This window comes from Rhinopithecus bieti, unplaced genomic scaffold, assembly GCF_001698545.2.
Source record: "Rhinopithecus bieti isolate Rb0 unplaced genomic scaffold, ASM169854v2 scaffold_13317, whole genome shotgun sequence".
Classification (NCBI taxonomy): Eukaryota; Metazoa; Chordata; class Mammalia; order Primates; family Cercopithecidae; genus Rhinopithecus; species Rhinopithecus bieti.
This window is the reverse complement of record NW_016807516.1, coordinates 615,401-631,113: the sequence shown is the minus strand read 5'-3', so window position 1 is coordinate 631,113 and position 15,713 is coordinate 615,401. Positions and strand designations below refer to the sequence as shown.

The 15,713-nt window shown below is 46.8% G+C and overlaps 1 protein-coding gene across 1 annotated transcript in view; it reads right to left on the bottom strand.

The window, feature by feature from the left end:
* Positions 1–4,031: 4,031 nt before the first annotated feature.
* Positions 4,032–15,713, bottom strand: part of MAPK1 (mitogen-activated protein kinase 1) — a 99,491-nt gene continuing 87,809 nt past the window's right edge. The window contains exons 7-8 of the mRNA XM_017882545.1: positions 8,177–8,286; positions 4,032–4,324 (exon numbers count right to left, since the gene is read on the bottom strand). Coding sequence (XP_017738034.1) covers positions 4,208–4,324; positions 8,177–8,286 — 227 coding nt within the window. The 3' untranslated portion in view covers positions 4,032–4,207. The remainder of the gene's footprint in view (positions 4,325–8,176; positions 8,287–15,713) is intronic.

The window sequence follows — 15,713 nt, the reverse complement described above, 5'->3', positions numbered from 1 at the left end:
TTTTTTGAGATGGAGTCTCGCTGTGTCTCCCAGACTGGAGTGCAGTGGTGCTATCTCAGCTCACTGCAAGCTCCGCCTACCAGATTCACGCCATTCTCCTGCCTCAGCCTCCCGAATAGCTGGGACTACAGGCGCCCGTCACCATGCCCGGCTAATTTTTTGTAATTTTAGTAGAGACAGGGTTTCACCGTGTTAGCCAGGATGGTCTCGATCTCCTGACCTCGTGATCCACCCGCCTTGGCCTCCCAAACTGCTGAGATTACAGGCGTGAACCACCGCGCCCGGCCGGCATGTTCAGCTTTTAAACTTGCCCATGGAAACTGACCTCCTTGAGCAAAACACAATGAATATACTTTGACCCTTTAAGATCTTTCGGCCAACACTACAAATATCACTTGATTGATTCCTCTACCAAATGGGCCCCACAGCTGTGCTCTGTGGTCCTGGGGTGTATGTTTCTAGGTCCTTCCTGCTGCCGCCAAACGGTCAACAGTGCCCTCCCAGTGTTCCCTTGTTTTATTACACGTTTACCTCCTGAGTTCTCCAATTTAGAGCTCCTGATCTCCGGTGTGTGGGCTGAAAACTCAGAGACAATGCTCCTTAGTACTGTGAATGAATCCTGAGACCTTTCCCAGGGAGCAAGGCTAGTCACAGGCAGTGTGCAGCCTGCCACTGTTTCATGCTGGCAAACATTTCAAGAAAATGGCATTCTGGGTCCAAAATACCTGGATTCTCTGCTTAGTTTTGCTACTTGATGTACAATCTTGAGCAAAGTGCTCAAAGGCTCATGTCTTCAGTTTCCTCAATCATAAACATGGGATGCATGCTGACTTCCCAACATTCTGTTGTGATCACCAAAATGAAATGTTTATGAAAGAACCTATCCCATAGTTTAATCAGCCAACTCAGCCCTAGCTTCCCCTGGATTCATGTGATATTCTAGATGATTAAATTATAAGTCAGTCTAGATGTTGGCAACTTCCTTTGCAATTAACGGATAAAATGAGATGGGTTGATGGGTAGATAGAGGAACAGATGGACAGATCTATGAGAAAACTAGTAAGATGTTAATGTTAACTGTATAATCTAGGTGGTGGAAATATGTGTGTCTACTTTAAATTCCTTCAACTTTTCAGAATAGTTGAAAACTGTCATTAAAAGAATGTTGGGGGAAAAAAACCATGCTGTAAGCACATAGGGAGCATCTGTGTGTCTTTTGTGTCTGGAGCAAATGAACAACACACAGAGGTGACTGTCCTTGCCACGCCGGGACTCTCAGAGTGGTGGTGGACCCGACGGATACTGGTCCCCCGCCTTGCAAGGCTGGCTTCAGGAGGCTTTCTGTCAGCAACTGTGTCCTGTGGCCCCAGGAGCAACCCTGCTGCTGTCTTGTCATCCTTGTGCCTGCGGTGCTGCCTGTCTCCAGTGGCCTGGCCAGCTGTCCCCCAAGTCCTTGCTCTCCGAGGACCTCCTGCATCTTTACTGCCGCCAGAGTCACCTGAGTCACTGCTTCAGGTCAGGCAGCTACCTGTGAGGGAGAGCTGGGCTCCTGGGGAAGCAAAGGCCACAGCCTGGGCCGGCCTCTTTCTCTGCAGTCCCCTCTTGCTCAGCTGTCTGGCATGACCACCTTCCAGGTTCCGCACAGCCGTGCCCCTCCCCAACCAACAAAGAACCCAACTGTCAGGTTTCAGCTGTAGCCCAACTGCGAGTCGGCCACACTCTGAGAGGCTTTATGTCTGCCTTACCCTCTGGGGCCCACCATGCCCGTGCCCACCTCTGGGACTCTGTACACTCCTTGTTTACATTTCCTGCTATGAGGCTGCTGGAAAGCAAAGCCTCGGTCTTATTCATCTTTGTTCCCTTCCTAACTGGCAAAAGGAAGTGCTCAATGCTGATTGATGAAAAATGAATTATCACGTCGACCCCAGAAGCTCTTTTATACTAAAAATGTGCACAGTTGTGTCTGCGTGCCTTTCTCCCCTCCTATGGGCCCCTTTGAGGCCGCATTTAGATCCTGCTTGCTCCACTTGCTCTTGGTGTATAAGGCAGACTAAGCAGGCAGCACGCCTGACCTCAAGCAACAGAGAAGATGAGATGATCACAGACCACCACCTGGCTGAGGGAAAATGACTGTGAAAGGAATTGTGAAGGAAGAAAAGCAACAGAGGTTGCTCCGTTCCATCTTCTAGGTTCTGTAAAGGGCAAAAGAGTAAACCTCTCAGGCCTCACAGGCCATCCAGGTCTGTTGTGACTCCACTGCTGTAGAGGAAAGGCAGCAAAGGTAACCTGTGAGCAAATCCAAGGCCCTGTGCGGCTCTATTTACAAAAACAGGCAGCGGCTGACCAGGGTCTAGTTAACCTGATCTTGTACAGACAATGGGAGTGTGTCCTGGAGCCTCACGGTGGGGCAGGGACTCTTGAGAAACAGAGACAATTGCTCCACTGTGAGCGCCTCACGGAGAAGCCAGGAAGTTAGTTCTGTGGGGACTGCAGGTGTGAAAATGGTTGGATCCTGGGGCCCAGCTTTCTGTCAGTGAGTGAGTGTGCAAATCACTGTGGCTAACACCTTCCTCCACTAGACAGCCACATAAGTATGGGGCAACAGAAGACAGGAACCAGCTCAGTCCCCTGCTGATAACAGGTTTCTTTCTCAGTCACTACGCAGGGCTTATGGCTAGCAGTCCATTGCACATCCTGTGTGCGTGACTCCACAACACTTCCCTTGGGTTTGAGAGATCGTCTTTTGGGGTGTGTCTGGTGTCAAGAGCAGGCTAAGCGAGGCCTTAACAGTGCCAGCAGCCCTGCCTTCCCCAAGTTGGTAGGTTTAGAAAATTCGCAGTCTTTCAGACTTTGCCTTTCCTCCTCCTCTTGAATTTGCTGCTTCTCCCCACTTCATTTCTAGTCCAACGCTACGGTCCCTTTGGTATGGAAGACCAGGCATTTATTCTTAGCTGATGTCCTACCCAGTCTTCCCTCATTTCAACCCCTCCTGCTTTGATGTCAGACTTTTGAAAACACCATTTTCCATCCCCCAAACCACCAATTCCCCGCTCTGTTGTCTATTCCCTACCAATTCCCTGCTCTATTGCCCTGCCTGGCTTTCAGTGCTATCTGCTTGGAGGCTGTGTGGGTCACGTCAGTCCTCAGCTCATGTCTGCTTGATTCTTTGTCCTCAGTGACAGGGAATGGACGCCTGTAACTGCAACACGGTTCTGTCCAAAGCATCTCCCCAGCAACTACTTCTACCTTGGCTCACAATTCTTTATTCACTGCTCTTTTCTACAGAGTTCTAAACACAAGTCCAGTTCTCTCTCCTCTTGTCATATACTCTCTAAAATCAAGATTTGCCTTCTTTTCCTGTATACTTTTTTTTTTTTTTTGAGACAGGGTTCACCCAGGATGGAGTGCAGTGATACAGTCATAGCTCACTGCAGCCTTGGACTCTTGAGATTCAAGAGATCCTCTCACCTCAGCCTCTCAAAGTGCTGGGATTATAGGCATGAGCCATTGTGTTGGGCCCACTCAATTTTTAAAATCTACCAATATTGTCACATTGTTCACCTCCCCTTATGACCTAAGCACATGTAGCTTCTGTGCAGGCCCATGTAAATCCCCCTGACTGGCCAGCCCAGCCTCCATCTCTTGGATAAAGTTTCCCCAGCTCTCCAGCCTACACTGCTAGTCTGAACTGGTAACAGGGTCTGGGCCCCTTGCATGTGACATCAACTGTAGAACCAGGTCCCAGCTAGGAGTTTCTGAAGGGGCAGGCACAGAGGACCCTAACACTAGATTCATCTAACTGGTGGCTCTGCATTCCCTGGGAGGAAGGGAGTTCTGAGGCGAAACCTTTCCAGAGAGATGTTCATGTAACTGTGAAATGCTCTGGAGAGGCAGCAAGGAACGGATGAGAACCCAAAGATGAACAATCTAGAATATGAAAAAGTTGTTTCCAAATAATCACATTTACTACCCTTGAGAGTAAAGGAGGTACCTGGAGTTTCTAATAAACAAGAAAGAGATTCCTAAAAGAATATATGTAACTTTCTAAATAATTTTTAATTCTAAATTAAAAAAAAAAACCTTTCAATAAGGAGCTTGGAAAAGAATACAAAATAACAGACCTCGAGGAACATAACATTCTAGAAACAAAAGGCAGTGTCTCCTTTGCTGGAGTTCACTGTATTAAAGCTCCAGGTACCTGACAAATTTAAGATCTGTATCCTGGCTGGAATCTAGCAGTCTCTTCAAAAATTAGTTCTTTGAGCTTTTCCTTAGGCAAGTCATCCAATTCCATGTCGAACTTGAATGGTGCTTCAGCAATGGGCTTTAAGAGAAAACAAAACATTTAACAGTCAAAGTTGTTATGGGTAAGGCAGTAATTTACTGATTCATAAAATGATCACTGCTCAGATTCTGAATTTATACAACAGGACTGATGTCCCATAAAAACTTAAGAGTTGCTGGCTGGGTACGGTGGCTCACATCTGTAAATCCAGCACTTTGGGAGGCCAAGGTGGGCGGATCACTTGAGGTCAGAAGTTCAAGACCAGCCTGGTCCAACATGGTGAAAACCTGTCTCTACCAAAAATATAAAACATTAGCCGAGTGTGGTGGTGCACGCCTGTAATCTCAGCTACTCAGAAGGCTGAGGCAGGAGAATTGCTTGAACCCAGGAGACAGAGGTTGCAGTGAGCTGAGGTCGTGCTGCGGCACTCCAGTCTGGGGGACAGAGCGAGACTAAGAGTTGTGCCCACACTCCAGAAGGTCTCATAAGCACTTAGACCGGGAGCAACTGAATCCGTTTAAAGTGTTCTTCTGAACTTATCACAAATCCCAGAAGAATTTTTAAATGTGTTAAGGCAGTGAATGTTGAAATAAGAGAAATGTGCTGCTGTGGAGGTGGTGGGTGTTTATCCAATCAACACCCATAATACTAAAATACATGCATTTTGTTAAATAAATCATGGTATCTTTATATGAAAAAACATCTTAGAGCTGTTAAAAATTAAGCTGCAAGGCCAGGCGCAGTGGCTCACACCTGTAACCCCAGCACTTTGGGAGGCCAAGGTGGGAGAATCATTTGAGACCAGCCTGACCAACATAGCAAAACCCCATCTTTACTAAAAATACACAAAAATTAGCTAGGCATGGTGGCAGGTCCCTGTCATCCCAGCTACTTGGGAGGCTGAGGAAGGAGAATTGCTTGAACCCAGGAGGTGGAGGCTGCAGTGAGCTGAGATTGCGCCACTGCACTCCGGCCTGGGCGACAGAGCAAGATTCCATCTCAAAAAAACAAAACAAAACAAAACAAAAAAACTGGCCAGGCATGGTGGCTCACGCCTGTAATCCCAGTACTTCTGGGAGGCCGAGGCAGGCAGATCCTGAGGTCAAGAGATTGAGACCATCCTGGCCAACATAGTGAAACTTCGTCTCTAGTAAAACTACAAAAATTAGCTGGGTGTGGTGGTGCGTGCCTGTAGCTCCAGCCACTCAGGAGGCTGAGGCAGGAGAATTGCTTGAACCCGGGAGGTGGAGGTTGCAGTGAGCCGAGATCACACCATTGTACTCCAGCCTGGCCTGGTGACAGAGCAAGACTCCATCTCAAAAAAGAAAAAAAACAACAACAACAAAAAAAAAAACAAAAGAAAAAAGAGAAAAAAAATAAACTTCAAGGAAGATTAATAGGAAAATGCCTATATTGTGTCAAGAAAATGAAAACTATTTTATTTTTAAAATTTAGGGCCGGGCGCGGTGGCTCACTGCCTGTAATCCCAGCACTTTGGGAGGCCAAAGTGGGTCGATCACCTGCCACTGTGAAACCCCGTCTCTACTAAAAATAACAAAAAAATTAGCGGGCGCGGCTGCCGGGCGCCTGTGTTCCCAGCTACTCAGGAGGCTGAGGCTGGGAGAATTGTCGTGAACGCCGGAGGCGGAGCTTGCAGTGAGCCAAAAAAAAAAAAAAAAAAAAATTTAGATACAGAATATAAGGATCTGAGAAGGAAAATACTCCAAATATGTTAATAACTGTAACAAGATTATAGAGCTACATCTTTGTAGTATGAAAAAAAAACTCTTGTATTTTCTCACAAGTTTTCTTTTCTTTTTTTTTTTTTTTTTTTTGACACAAAACCTTGCTCTGTTGCCCAGGCTGGAGTGCAGCGGTGCGATCCTGGCTTACTGCAACCTCCTCCTCCTGGGTTCAAGTGATTCTCCTGCCTCAGCCTCCAGAGTAGCTGGGATTATATGCGCCTGCCTGCCACAACACCCGCCTAATTTTTGTATTTTTAGTAGAGACAGGGTTTCACCATGTTGGCCAGGCTAGTCTACTCCTGACCTCAGGTGATCGACCCACTTTGACCTCCCAAAGTGGTGGAATTACAAGTGTGAGCCACCACATCTGGTCCCATTTTTTTTTTTTTTTGAGATTAAGTCTCATTCTATTGCCCAGGCTGGTGTGCAGTGGCGTGATCTTGACTCACTGCAACCTCCGCCTCCTGGGTTCAAGTGATTCTTATACCTCAGCCTCCAGAGTAGCTGGGATTACAAACACGCACTATCATGCCCAGCTATTTTTGTATTTTTAGTAGAGAAGGGGTTTCCCCATGTTGGCCAGGCTGGTCTCGAACTCCTGACCTCAAGTCATCCGCCTGCCTCGACCTCCCAAAGTGTTGGGATTACAGGCGTGAGCCATCGTGTCCAGTTCCCATTTTAATTTTTAACCATACTCCAGAAAGCTCTTTAAGTAAAATAAAAGCTGTCTAGATCAAAGAACCCCATACACACTCAGTGACAAACAATGATATTATTATTTTTTAGAGAAAGAGTTTTGCTCTGTCACCCAAGCTGGAGTGCAGTGGTGTGATCACAGCTCAATAAAACCTCGATCTCCTGGGCTCAAGCAATCTTCCCACCTCAGCCTTCCGAACAGCTGGGACTACAGGTGTGAGCCACTGTGCCTGGCCACATTTTGATTTTTAAATGCCCGTGAACTAATGCAATGTTACAGAACTAAGCTGATGATGATACCAGCTGTCAGTCAGTGAATGTCTAGATTCTCACGTCTCACCTATGTAATCCTCACATGAGGCCTTTAGAAGGAGGAAGCACAGACCCCAAACTCTGCACTAAGCTTTGGCCATCTGAAAGGGGAGAAGGACTCATATCCAGAAGAATAAACAGCTCAACCCGAAGGAGGGCTATATATCTGGGATCACAGCAGGTGTCCTACATGCATCATCCACCATCCCAGCCAGCTGATTTGGACTCAGAAGCTTGGGAAATCTCCAGCCCACTAAGCTTAGAAGAACCCCAAACCTGTATTCCCACCTATTCTGTGTTACTGGCTACGCTGTAGGTATCTCACAAGCTGCCTCATTTGTTGCTGGAGGTAGGGAGACGGATGTGGAAGGGAAAGCTGATTCTTTCAAAAACAGGAGGGTAAAGACTATTCTCTGTACATGTGAGCCTCAACTAGAACAATCCAAACTTTTGGTTCATATTGCATTTTTCTTTGTTGCCTCCAGAGATTAAAGTTAAAACTGAACCCCAGGGGAACCAGAGAGCCAAGGCACTAGGACTGTCTTGGGGAGAACATGACAGCTTCTTCTACTCGAATGCCCCGCCTGCTCTGAAGAGCTGCCACATCCACTCTGGCCTCATCACTTCTTACAACACTCTCGTGTCCTTGTCTCTAGGGAATAGCACACCCGACATGGAGTCGCCAAGCCACAGTGGAAACTGTCCAGGTTGACTTCCCTCCCTACTCTGTGTGCTGTCCCTGTCAATAGGCCGACCACCTCCTCTCCACTCTGGCCATCCTCAGGGCCAGCACATCACTTCAGGTGTCTCTTCCTATCAAACCATGACAATGGCTTCCAGTCTCAGACCCCTGCCCTCTCTGTGCTCCACACTGGTGCAGCTGTCCCCTTTATACATGCATTTTCCCCACCCCTACCTGTTGCAGGTAGCCTGGAGGAAGTCTGCTGAGATAAGAGTTATGCGGGGAGAAGGTTTCAAGCTGTGCCCCACAGCACTTGTCCTCAAGGCAAAGGTGGGCTTGTTGGAAGAACTAGGTATGGCACCAGGTACATCTCAAGAAAATCTACGCAAGATATGGTTGGTCCACTGCTGGCTGATCTATGTCCCTGAAGCAGCGGCCAGGAACATGAGCTCTTACCTCGTCACTCGGGTCGTAATACTGCTCCAGATATGGGTGGGCCAGAGCCTGTTCTACTTCAATCCTCTTATGAGGGTTGAATGTCAACATTTTGTCCAGTAAGTCCAGAGCTATAAAGAGAAAGGTTTTGCAGTAGTGAGACCAGGAGTAGTAGTCACAGAAATACTTCAATTTCCTGTTTAAGTAAACTCACCCACAAAACAACTAAGCTAAGCATGACTACGGAGACAGCAGCCAGCACAAAGGATGCTGAATGTATCTCCAAGCCTCCTGAGACTGTGAACGTAGGGGCCGACCACCTGACAATCGCAGACCTCAACACTCGGGAAGGAGTGGGGATCAGGATTCGAACCCAGGTCTGCCTACAAAATCTGGACTTTTCCTAAGATAGGACTCTGCGCTGCAGGTATCAAAGGCAAAGGTTTATGTATGTACTTTTCTCAGATCAACTTGGAAGTCATTTTTGTCCTGGTCTATTCGTCTCCTGACACACAGAACAGGTCTCCAAGGTCATAGAAGAAAACACTCTTCTTCCAGGATCTGGTTGAGAGACATGTGTGACCAAAGGCCTCCCAGCCAACTCTGCAGCTGAGAGTCTTTCTGCAAGGCCTCTTTTGCCCTGGCCAATAGTCAATAGCTGAGCAGTTCTTTTACCGCTAGGGTGCAGCAGCAGGAACAAATGTGGATCAACTGCACTGTGATGGAGGGGGCGCTGACAAGCAGCTCACCCTGATGGCCCCCATGGCTGGCCCCCAGTCACCACCTCAGCCAAAAGACGGCTGGAGGGTCTGGCTAACAGTGGCTAGGACAAGGGTTAAGAGAAATGTGAGGAAATACTCTGTGTTTAGTAGCAGGAGTAGGTGTATTGAGAAACAATACATGCTAAAGAACATTATTGTTCTGGTAAAAAGGTAGCAAAGGGGCTCCCTTTAAAATACTTCATGTATCCTTTTATTTAGTGATGCTCAGACTACTGGTTTCAATTTAAGTAGCAGGTCTTTTCTTCAAATTAAACCCTAAGAGGAGCCTCAAGGTATGGCATAGGTAAAAAAGAAGATACTCCGTCTTCCCTTAGGTCCTAGTTCATAGCCCGAGGCACCCCAAAAAATCCAAGCCTCCAAGGAACAAGTCTGAAAAACTAGCCAATCAATAAAAAACACAAATTTTTAGACAATGTAGTGACACTAAAACAAGACAAAAACAGGCCAGGCGTGGTGGCTCACGCCTGTAATCCCAGCACTTTGGGAGGCTGAGGTGGGCGAGGTCAGGAGTTGAAGACCAGCCTGGCCAATATAGTGAAACTTGTCTCTACTTAAAAAAAAAGAAAAAATACAAAAATTAGCTGGGCGTGGCAGCACATGCCTGTAGTCCCAGCTACTCAGGAGGCTGAGGCAGAAGAATTGCTTAAACCTGGGAGGCAGAGGTTGCAGTGAGCTGAGACTGTGCCACTGCACTCCAGTCTGGGTGACAGACTGAGACTCCGTCTCAAAAACCAAACCAAACCAAACCAGAACAAAAACAATGGCACTACTTAATGAAGTCTCTTTTCTGACAATGATCATTTCTTTTTTTTTTTTTTTTGAGACGGAGTCTCCCTCTGTCGCCCAGACTGGAATGCAGCGGTGCGATCTCGGCTTACCGCAAGCTCTGCCTCCCGGGTTCACACCATTCTCCTGCCTCAGCCTCCTGAGTGGCTGGGACTACAGGCGCCCGCCACCACGCCTGGCTAATTTTTTGTATTTTTAGTAAAGATGGGGTTTCACCGTGTTAGCCAGGATGGTCTCAATCTCCTGACCTCGTGATCCGCCCACTTTGGCCTCCCGAAGTGCTGGGATTACAGGCGTGAGCCACCACACCCAGCTGGCAGTGATCATTTCTTATTAGGTTATTTGTAGGCGGCAAGGTCAATTTCATTCATCTGCAAATTAGCACATACTATTAAGCCCTCAAAGTAGAATGATAAAATATCACTTAATTCTTAAAACATTTTAAAATTTAATTGTATGTCCCTTCTCACCATTCCTAGAATGATGAACAATCATGTAAAATTTGGTACAATTTAATACTCATGATCAGTTTAAGGAATCACTTCTAGCTCACTATTTTCAAGAAGTTAAGTTTTCACTGTTTACTCACTAAGAAAATGTTGCCTAACCCTTAAGAACAGTCAGTAGACCTTCCGAAGGGATTGCTTGGGTGTTGGGTGGAGGTGGGAGACATCTTGCCACCTGAGGTCATTGAAGGGCTGTGGGTGTGTATCTGTGCTCAGCACCAGCCCCCAATTCTGACTTCCCTTGTTGCAACCCCCGACGTTAAGACAATAGGAGATGATAAACATGGCAAACCACATGCTTGACATAATGAGAAATTCTGCATAGAATACATTTACAAGTTATATATGTTTCTGTCTATAATCTTTTCAATACATACAAGTGCACTTTAGGAAATTATGGAATAATGATTATTTTGTTTTATAGCCTAGAAAACTTTTCAGAGTAGAGAATCCAGACAGGTTTTGCCGTGACTGAAGCAGCATCTGCGCAGTAGAAGAGATGGTTATGCCTGCAGCTGGGACCCTGGGTCTGTGGGCACACAAACTGGCTAGGTTTAGGAAGTGGCCCTCTCAAGGGTCAGGATAAAGAAGCATGATGATCAAGAACCCAGGCATCTCTGGCTCAAATCCTACTTCCAAGGAACACTTGTAGATATGTGTATAAGACACACAACCCTTGCCGAATCTTAAGATTCCTGTGGTCTATAATATAGGTAATAACTCCCACTTTGCTTCCTGCTCCCAACCAGCCCTCCCCACATAGAACTCACAGACATTTTCTCAAGGACTTTCTTGAAACTAGATTAAGTCATTTGGCTTTTCACCCAGTTAGATACTGTCGTAGTCCAGGAAGCCTGGACCACAATGAGATTCTAACAGCCTACTTCTAAACCACTGGGGGCAGGAGGGTCCTACCCAAACTTGTTAGTATTAAGCAGAGAAGCAGTCCAAGCCAACTGGATGTTTTGCAGCTTAAGCATTTCTGAAACAGATCCATTAGTTCCTTCAAGTTAAATAAATTCTAGGCCCTTAAACCTCCAGGCATAAATTTCAAAGAAAGACATCTTTATTAAAAAAGATTTGCTACTTGAAAAATAGCTAGATCTCCAGCCTTCTTTTACTGCAAGTGCTATTTCTACATTATTCATAGCTACAGAAGGAGAAAAGGAGAGAAATGGGAAGCAGCTGGCAGATGCGGATCCCACAGTCAAGAGTGTCCGGACTCCCTCCTCCCACGCCACATGGGCATCCACTGGTAACACTCAGAGGGTGTGAATCATGGTTGCCTGTGTAGATGCTTACTTGGATACAGGTTTTATTTCTCCTAAGAGACTGGAAGTCCCTTTGAGGCTAGTATTACACCTGACCACAAATCCTGACTTTCCCAGTGCCTTCCAGAATGCCACATCTTCTCTTTCTGTGTTTTTTGAAACAGAGTTTGGATTTTGTTCTATGGCTCAGGCTGGAGTGCAGTGGCATGATCATAGCTTACTGCAGCCTTGAACTCCTGGGCTCAAACAATCCTCCTGCCTCAGCCTCTCAAGTAGCTGGTAATACAGGCACATGTTACCACACCCAGCTAATTTTTTTAAATTAATTTTTTTGTAGAGATGGGGTGTCACTATGTTGCCCAGGCTGGTCCTGAACTCCTGGGCTCAAGCGATCCTCTTGCCTCAGCCTCCCAAAGTGCTGAGATTACAGGCGTGAGCCACTGTGCCTGGCCCTTCCCTCTTTTTTTTTTCTTTTTTGAAACGGAGTCTCGCTCTGTTGCCCAGGCTGGAGTGCAGTGGCGCCATCTCAGCTCACTGCAACTTCCACCTCCTGCGTTCAAGTGATACTCCTGCCTCAGCCTCCTGAGTAGCTGGGATTACAGGCGCCTGCCACCACGCCAGGCTAATTTTTTGTATTTTTAGTAGAGACGGGGGTTTCACCATGTTGGCCAGGGTGGTCTCAAACTCCTGACCTTGTGATACACCCACATCGGCCTCCCAAAGTGCTGGGATTACAGGTGTGAGCCACCGCGCCTGGCCAGCCTGGCCCTTCTCGTTAACTTCAACTAGTATATAACAACCTGACCCCAACTCTTTCTTCTAATCCATCATCCTTTTTCCCTTCTTGCCCTGTCCTGGAACCGGGGAAAGCCAGTCGACTGGCTCTCCACAGTGCCTCTTCGTGTCCATCTTGATTGCCTCGTGAAACTCTGACCCTGAATCAGTGCTGCAACCTGTCACTTCCATCCTCAACTCATGTTTCTGTGCAGGGCCAGAGAAAAGACTGAACTGTACGAAGTGTGCCAGTGCAACAGTGCTTCTCAAACTTTCTGATCTCACAAACTCTTTATACTCATAAAAACTATACTGAGGGTTGATTTAAAAAGCAGTTAATTCCGCTCATAGCTCAAATAGTTACATAAGTGCTTCTCCCTGAGAAAACCACCACATTCAGTATGCAGCAAAAATGCTGTATATGTGTTTGTCACACAGACATTGTGAAGACATGTATTAAGGATGGATTTAATATGGTGAGTACTTTTCACTGGCACTGGTTTGAGCTGTGGCAGTGCAGAGCTCAGTAACCTCTCCAGTTCCACCGCCTTGACCTGGCTGTGGTGCTGCGGGCTCTGTTCACCATTGCTCACCAAGTGCTGATGGCAACATAGAGAGCAATGTCAGTAACTCCTTAAGAGGATTATTAAAACAGCTTTAACCTCATGGATACTCTGAAAGGATCCCGGGGATCTCACACTATCAGTAACTACTGTGCTACAAAAAAATCAAGATTTTCAGTCTCGTCAAGGCCCTCAACAGCTTCTGGAAAGCCTTGGTCAGCCCCCTCCTCTACTCTCAGATTTCACCCAACTTGCATGGCTTGAATCATGACCTTCTTGCTAACTGACCCTCATCACTTTCAGCACATCTTCTTGAGGATGCTACAGAGAAAACTGAGGTGCCCAAGGGTGATCTTCCCGGAATTCCCTCCTAGCCAGATCCACACACATCCTTACTGACACTGCCAAGAAAGATATCCTCTCTCTACTCAAAGTCAATTCTCCCTAACTTGTGGCCTGGTCCACAACCCTTTCCCCTCATGTGGACCAGTCGTTTCTGTCTCCACTTTCCATTTCAAACTTCCCACTTCCACTCACTGTTTCAACTCCTCTTGCGTGGTCACCAACAAGCCCCTCACTGGAAAATCAACCCACATTTTCCAATCTGTATCTTGCTAGACCTCTCTGCCGCATGGACACTGCTGTGCATGCCTACTTTCTCAAAATGCCATCTTCTGCTTCTGTGATATCACATGGCGCTAGTTTCTTTTCTTTGTCCCTATTCCATCACCAGCTGAAGGTTTGTGTTCTTCAACTTCTCACAATCTCACTCTTCTTTTTTTTTTTTTGAGACAGGGTCTTACTTTGTTGCACAGGATGGAATCCAGTGGTGCGATCTCGGATCACTGCAACTTCTGCCTCCTGGGTTCAAGCGATCCTCCTACTTCAGCCTCCTGAGTAGCTGGGATTACAGGTGTGTGTCACCCCATCAGGCTTATTTTTGTATTTTTGTCAGAGACGGGGTTTCGCCATGTTGCTCAGGCTGGTGTTGAACTCCTGGGCTCAAGTGATCCACCCACCTTGGCCTCCCATAGTGCTGGGATTAGAAGCATGAGCCACTGCACTTGACCACAATCGCATTCTTCTATCTTTTCAATCTCTTGCATGATTTGAAAGACCACAGGTTAAATACTTCCCAAAGCTCTCTTGAGTTGAGGGTGACCAAGCTGTAGATTAATAAATCCAACTCTGTGTAGGTAATAAAATAATATATAGCCTATGATTCAATTTATAATCAATGTATGCATCTACATGGGTAATAACAAAGTCTGCAAGCTTTCCAAACATTAGGTTATCTGAGAAATGGAGACAGACTTCTTACAGAAATTGCATTTTTTAATTAAAAAAAAAAAAGTGGGGGCCAAGAGCGGTGGCTCAAGCATGTAATCCTAGCAGTTTGGGAGGCTGAGGCAGGCAGATCACCAGGTCAGGAGATCGAGACCATTCTGGCTAACACAGTGAAACCCCATCTCTACTAAAAAATACAAGAAATTAGCCGGGCATAGTGGTGGGCGCCTGTAGTCCCAGTTACTCCAGAGGCTGAGGCAGGAGAATGGCATGAACCTGGGAGGCGGGGCTTGCAGTGAGCCAAGATCTCACCACTGCACTCCAGCCTGGGCAACAGAACGAGACTCCGTCTCAAAAAAAAAAAAAGGTCTGGGTGTGGTAGTGGTGGGAGGATCCCGTGAGCCCAGGAATTCAAGACAGGACAAGGAAACATAGTGAGATCCCATCTCTACAAAATTTCTTTTTTTAAATTAGCCAGGCATGGTGCTTGCCCGAGCCCAGGAGTTCAAGGCTGCAGTGAGCTGTGATTGTGCCACTGCACTCCAGCCTTCCAGCCTGGGCAACAGAGGGAGACCTTGTCTCTTCAGGAAAAAAAAAAAGAGGATGAGGGGAGAAAACAGAATTCCTTATCTTCCTTCACTCTTGGGGTCACCTGCTGGTTGTGCCCACCAGCATCCACTGGCTCTCTATAATCCATCCAACTGTGTCTGCCATAGGGGAGCACTCAGGCTTGCCCACACTCCCGGGCTGTGCTGTGGGAATGGTGACACTGACTAGGCCACATTCACCTGAGTCCCCTTGGCCACAGTGACAGATCAGGGACAGGCATGGCATCCAAGCTGAGCACAAAGAGGTGATGAGAGTCAGCCCAAGTCTTGGCTGCAACAATCAGGTCGGGTGTCTTATTGCCACCATGAGAAGAGAGGCTGACCTACAGACAGTCCAGAGCAAGGCAAAGCTGGATGATAAAGAAGCCCAGATTCTAGACACAGTGTCTGTGCCCATCAATCCACATGCAACTGAACTTTTCAGTTATCAGAGCCAACAAAACCCTTTCTCAGGCCAGTAAGTTCTTGTTATGTGGAACTGTGGAACTGAAAAGACCTCAGACAGCTGACACACCAAACCTGGTCTTCTGGTCTGTGTGAATGACTCACCCACATTCCCTTGCTCCCCAAGCACCATCATTCAATGGTAACCACTGCTTATCTTTTCACGTATGTTGTTGAATTCTTTTCTGTGCATTTTCTTTTAGAAGGTTGAAATCACGTTATGTATGACAAATGCTGTTTTATTTTCCCTTAGTAAATACTGTTCATTAGTATTTTCTCCCACTATCAAAACTCTGTAAAAAAAATCACTTTTTTAAGTAGATGTCTCATAATTTACTCAGCCATTTGATTAACATTTGGCACTTAGGTCGGGCGCAGTGGCTCACGCCTGTAATCCCAGCAGTTTGGGAGGCCGAGGCGGGTGGATCACGAGGTCAGGAGATCGAGACCATCCTGGCTAACACGGTGAAACCCCGTCTCTACTAAAAATACAAGAAATTAGCCGGGTGTGGTGGCGGGCGCCCGTAGTCCCAGCTA